This window comes from Acinonyx jubatus, chromosome A2 (genome assembly GCF_027475565.1).
Source record: "Acinonyx jubatus isolate Ajub_Pintada_27869175 chromosome A2, VMU_Ajub_asm_v1.0, whole genome shotgun sequence".
Lineage (NCBI taxonomy): Eukaryota > Metazoa > Chordata > Mammalia > Carnivora > Felidae > Acinonyx > Acinonyx jubatus.
Window position 1 is genome coordinate 154570147 of NC_069383.1, and position 6000 is coordinate 154576146.

The 6000-nt window shown below is 53.9% G+C and overlaps 1 protein-coding gene across 1 annotated transcript in view; it reads left to right on the top strand.

The window, feature by feature from the left end:
• NOTCH3 (notch receptor 3) overlaps positions 1-4638 on the top strand; it is a 35737-nt gene extending 31099 nt beyond the window's left edge. The window contains exons 32-33 of the mRNA XM_027050411.2: positions 1387-1484; positions 2537-4638. Of these exons, the coding sequence (XP_026906212.1) occupies positions 1387-1484; positions 2537-3589 (1151 nt within the window). The 3' untranslated portion in view covers positions 3590-4638. The remainder of the gene's footprint in view (positions 1-1386; positions 1485-2536) is intronic.
• Positions 4639-6000: the final 1362 nt, after the last annotated feature.

Sequence of the window (6000 nt, forward strand, 5' to 3'; positions counted from 1 at the left end):
CACAACTAGGAGCGAAATTGCTGAGTCATATGGTAACTCTGTGTTGAATCTTGTGAGGAGCAGCCAGACTTTTCCACAGTGCCTGCCCTGTGTCACGTTCCTGCCGGCCGTGCATGAGGGTTCCAGTTTCTTCACGTGCTCGCAGATAGTTGTTATTAACTGTCTTTTGTTACAGCCTTCCTAGTGGGTGTGAATTGGTATCTCGTTGTGGTCTTGATTTTTATTTCCCTGGTGGCTAATGATGTTGAGCATATTTCCATGTGCTTATTGGCCATGTGTATATCTGCTTTGGAAAAATGTCTATTTTGATGCTTTGCCCATTTTTTAAAAAGTTAACTTATTATTTGAAAGAGAGAGAGAGAGAGAGCATGTGCACGAGTGGGGAAGGGGCAGAGAAAGAGGGAGAGAGAGAGAGAGAGAGAGAATCCCAAACAGGCTTCATTCTCAGCATGGAGGTTACCCCAGGGCTTGATTCCACAATGGTGAGATTTTGACCTGAGCCAAAATCAAGAGTCAGACGCCCAAATGACTAAGCCACCTGGTTGTCCCTGCCTGTTTTTAAATTGGGTTTTTGTTTTTTTATTCTTGAGTTAGAAGACTTCTTTATATATTTTTGGTATAAGTCTCTTATCAGATACGTGGTTTATAAAGATTTGTCCCATTTTGTAGGTTTTCTTTTCACTTTCTTGATGGTGTCCTTAGAAGCACAGACATTTTAATTTTGATGAGATCCAATTTATCTATTTCTGTTGTTACTGTGTTTTTTTTTGTTTTTTTTTTTTTTGGTGTCCTAGCTAAGAATCCTTTGCCTAAATCAAGGTCATGAAGTTTTACTCCTCTGTTTTCCTCTAAATGTTTTATAGTTTGAGCTCTTACATGTAGATATTTGATTCACTTGAGTTGATTTTTGTATTTGGTGTGAGGTAGGGATCCAGCCCCGTTCTTTTGCACGTGGAGATCCAGTTGTCCCAGCACCGTTTATTGAGAAGGCTAGCCTTTCCCTGTTGAGTGGTCGTGGCAGCTGTGTTGTTTAATTTTAATCAGTGTAAATCTAAAGAGCAGTGTGTGCTTGGTGGCTACTGCATGGGACAGGCACAGCGCTAGCTACAACCGAGTGAGGTCCACATAGTACCCCCACCTGTGTATGGAGAGTCACGCACTGTAGGTGTGCACATACACGCACAGTGTCTCTCTTGGACAGAGAGCGTCATCCCACAGGTCGGCACATATAGGGACCCAAACACATGATCAGGTACTCATGGGAGGTCCCCCCACCCGCCTGCCTGCCAGGCCATATTCTAGACACTTTCTGTCCCCTGGCCGTGGGACCCTAGCAAATGAGCTTAGTCCTAACCCTAATTTCTCCCCCCACCCCCCCCCCCCCAGGGAAATCAGCCTTACACTGGGCAGCAGCCGTCAACAATGTGGAGGCCACGTTGGCCCTGCTCAAAAATGGAGCCAACAAGGACATGCAGGATAGCAAGGTGAGCCCCAGCCCTTGACCCACCAGGCAGTCAGCCCTAAATATGGCAAAGAGCAGGGTGGGGTGGGTTAGTGGGGGCATTCATCTTGCCTGCAGCCAAGTTAGGATTTGGACCTAACAGCCTCTAACAGTGGATTAGAGGAGAAAGCGTGTGGCAGTTGCTGTGTGACCTTGGGCAAATTGCTGAACATCCCTGAACCTCAGTGTCCTCATCTGTGAAGTGGGGAGGCAACAGTACCCACCTCGTTGTTGTCTCCTGAGGATTCACTGAAATAACGCATTTGCAAAATGCTTAGTAGATCCTCAATAAAAGGTAACTGTTACGATCATTGTTTTAAAAGCCTTGCAGGGTGAAATTACTCTCCTAATTTTATAAATGGGAAGAGTGAGGCTCAGAGGGGCACAGGGATGGATTCTGTCCTTATCTGACATTTTGATATTTTATCCATTACAGATTTTTTGGCCAACAAGTGTAATTTAAGAAAGGGTTGCATTAAAATATCATTTAGTTTGATGATTGGCTTTTTAAAAAAAAATTTTTTTTTAACATTCATTTATTATTGAAAGACAGAGTCAGAGCGTGAGCAGGGGAGGGGCAGAGAGAGAGAGGGAGACAGAATCCAAAGCAGGCTCCAGGCTCTGAGCTGTCAGCACAGAGCCTGACGCGGGGCTCGAACTCACGGACCGCGAGATCATGACCTGAGCTGAAGTCAGACACTCAACCGACTGAGCCACCCAGGTGCCCCCGATGATTGGTTTTTGACGCCCCCTTAAGTTTTGTGCCTAAGGGTAGTGCCTCACTTTCTTCACCCTAGTCCTGGCCCTGGGGCATGACGCTTAGTAGGCACTGGACAGATGCGCTTTAAAGGAAAGAACTTGTCTAGTTTCCCCTCAGCAGAGCGGGGATCCCATCCAAGCTCTGCTGGGCAGGAGAGTGTGGCTTCTTAGCTGGTTTCCACCAGAGGCTAGAAGGCCGCCAGACCTTGGCCAGGAGTTAATCCGGGCTCTTGGGATGCTGATCTGTCGTGGGTTCTGTGCCTCACTCCTGCTCAGGAGGAAACTCCACTGTTTCTGGCCGCCCGGGAGGGCAGCTATGAGGCTGCCAAGCTGCTGCTGGACCACTTTGCCAACCGCGAGATCACAGACCACCTGGACAGGCTGCCGCGGGACGTGGCCCAGGAGCGGCTGCACCAGGACATCGTGCGCCTGCTGGACCAGCCCAGTGGGCCCCGGAGCCCTCCCGGCCCGCATGGCCTGGGGCCCCTCCTCTGCCCACCGGGGGCCTTCCTCCCGGGCCTCAAGGTGGCACAGTCTGGGGGCAAGAAGAGCCGGAGGCCACCGGGGAAGGCGGGGCTGGGGCCGCAGGGCGCCCGGGGGCGGGGCAAGAAGCTGACGCTGGCCTGCCCCGGTCCCCTGGCCGAGAGCTCGGTCACGCTGTCGCCCGTGGACTCGCTGGACTCCCCGCGGCCCTTCGGTGGGCCCCCCGCGTCCCCTGGCGGCTTCTCCCTCGAGGGGCCCTACGCGGCTGCCACCGCCACGGCTGTGTCCCTGGCGCAGCTCGGTGGCGCGGGCCGGGCCGGTCTAGGGCGCCAGCCCCCCGGGGGCTGCGTGCTCAGCTTGGGTCTGCTGAACCCCGTGGCCGTTCCCCTCGACTGGGCCCGGCTGCCGCCACCTGCCCCGCCGGGCCCCTCGTTCCTGCTGCCGCTGGCACCGGGACCCCAGCTGCTGAACCCCGGGACCCCCGTGTCGCCCCAGGAGCGGCCCCCACCGTACCTGGCGGCCCCGGGACACGGCGAGGAGTACCCGGCAGCCGGCGCCCACGGCAGCCCCCCCAAGGCTCGCTTCCTGAGGGTCCCCAGCGAGCACCCTTACCTGACCCCCTCCCCCGAGTCCCCCGAGCACTGGGCCAGCCCCTCGCCTCCCTCCCTCTCGGACTGGTCAGACTCCACGCCCAGCCCAGCCACTGCCACCGGGCCCGCGGCCACAGCCGCTGGGGCGCTGCCTGCCCAGCCGCTCCCCCTTTCCGTCCCAGGCCCGCTAGCTCAGGCCCAGACCCAGCTGGGGCCCCAGCCCGAAGTCACCCCCAAGAGGCAGGTGTTGGCCTGAGAGCTCTCAGTTCCTGGGTCTTGGGGGGCTGAACAGACATCCTGTCCTGATTCTCTCTCTCCCCCTGCTTCCTTTGTAGACCTCCCTTCTCTTTTCTCTCCACCAGCCTCCTCGCACCGGTCCGACTCCCCCTCGAAGTGTGGATGAGATAGGTCCGCAGCCTCGGCTTTCAGTCCTGCTTTATTTATAGGGGGTGCGGGCTGACTCCCCCCCACCCCCTGGGTCTTGAGATGAGCCTGGGGCCTCCTCCTGCACCCCCCCATCCCCATGCTTCCGTCCCTCCCCCCTCTCCTGCCTCCTCTGGTCTCTCTCCTTACACTCCGACACGAGTGAATTATTATTATTTTTTTTTACATTTTGTATAGAAACAAATTCATTTAAACAAACTTATTATTATTATTATTTTTTACAAAATATATATATGGAGACGCTCCCTGCCCCTGCAAACCCCCCAGTGCCCCCGTGGGGCTGAGTCTGTGGGCCCATTCGGCCAAGCTGGATCCTGTGTACCGAGTACACAGGCATGACCGGGATCCTGTGTACCGAGTACACAACCCTGGTGTGTACCAAGTAGGCACCCTTGGGCGCACCCTCCGGGGCGGGGGGCGGGTGAGACTTGGGAGCCTGTTTCCTCCCCCATGTCCCTCACTTCACTGCATTCCAGATGGAACTTGTTCTATAGCTTTGCTGGGGGGAGGGCTCTTCTGGCCCAGAGAGCCCGCCCCAGGTCCCCCCAACCCTAGAGCCGGGGCCATCTCTCTTGGGGAGCTGGGTGGGGGTGGCTGGTGAGAACGTGAGGACCAGGGGAGATGTGTGCATGTCACTTTGCCTCCTTCTAAATACGGGACTGCAGGAAGGGAATGAGCTGCCTGGTGGCACCCCTCCCCTGGTACTCCCCCCCACCTCCCCGCCCAGCCCCGGGGGCAAAATAGAAGTATTTTTAGGCTATTTTTGTAATGTGGCTTCTGGTCACTATCCCTGTGTAGCTAAATTCCCTTGCATTGTACAGCCCCCAGTCCCCTCACCACCTAATAAAGGAATAGTTAACACTCAGTGTCCTTGGTCTGTGTCTCGAGAAGGTGGGGGGTGGGGGGTAGTGGTGGGCCTTCTATGTCTCTGGGGCCGACTTGAGTTCCCATCATGGGTTGAACCCCATGCAGCTTGCCAGCCCACTCCTGCTTCCTCTCTTGGCAGATGACTGCTGATTAGTTCAGAGGTGGTCACCTGACTTCAGGTGAGCCAATCAGATTCCCTTTCCCCAGAAGTTCCTTAATACAGATGATGAGAAAGAGGTCAGTTGTTGGGGCTTCTAAGGCCATGGGCAGATGGAGAACTATGGGTGGCTAGTTTTATTGGCGGGGGGTGGGGGGAGTGCTTGGGTGGCTCCAGAGACTTGGAGGCAGTATCTGAGTTCCAGTTGGAGCGTCCATTCTAGTTAATTGAGCGTGCATTCCATTGGCACCAACAGGTATTTAATAATTGCCTCCTAAGTGCCCGATGCTGCTTCTGCATGGATCTCACCTCTACCTTGTGCTCCCTTGGGTTCTGGAGACAATGCTGCACGTGTGTAATAAGTACTCCTTTGCACGTACCAGCGTAGATGGATTTCTCTGTCTTGCAACCAGTTGTGCCCCCAAACAAGGTTGTGTTTGCACTGGGACCCTCCGGGAAAGGAGGATGGGAGAATGTTCACTGATTCCTCCTGTCATTTTGTCATCGGCAGGTCCCTTCCCTTGCCTCCACGCTGACCTCGGTTCTTGAGTTTTGCCAAGAAAGAATTCAGAGCTAAACTCTCAAGTAAGTGAGAGTTGAATGGCAGTTAAAGAGACCTATGGATGGCAACTACACCAGGGGTCAGGGTTGTCTTGTTTTTTATACTTGCATGGGTTATAGGTCATAGCTAGGCGAGTCTCTAATTGCCTCCAACCATCTAAGGGACTCCTCCTGCCGGTTGGGAGGGGGGCATTGGGGGCCCTATATGGTCCTTGTGGAACCCTCACGGCAGCCTTCCCGCAGCAGGGGTGTCAAAACCGCGATGTAAATGTATAGTTATGAAGCTATGGAGGGCAACAGTTATAGGGAAGAACGCCCCCCTCCAGCCCCTCCCCTTGACTCTCTCCGCTGTTTGGAATTTGATTTCCTCTCTTTTTATCAGAAAGGATCTGTTCCCTGCTTATATCTAGCTAACTGCCTACTCTACCAATTTGGAGTGCTCTTGGTTGCCAGTGACACAAAAAACCTACTCAATAGGCTTAAACAGAAAAGGAATTTATTAGCTCATATAACTAAGAAGGACCAGCTTCGGGAAGATCAGATCTAGCAACTCAAATGAGGTAGGTGAACAAGTTCTGAGTTTCTCTTTATCTCTGCAGCTTTTTCTCTGGGTATCAGTTTCACCCTCGGGCTCCACA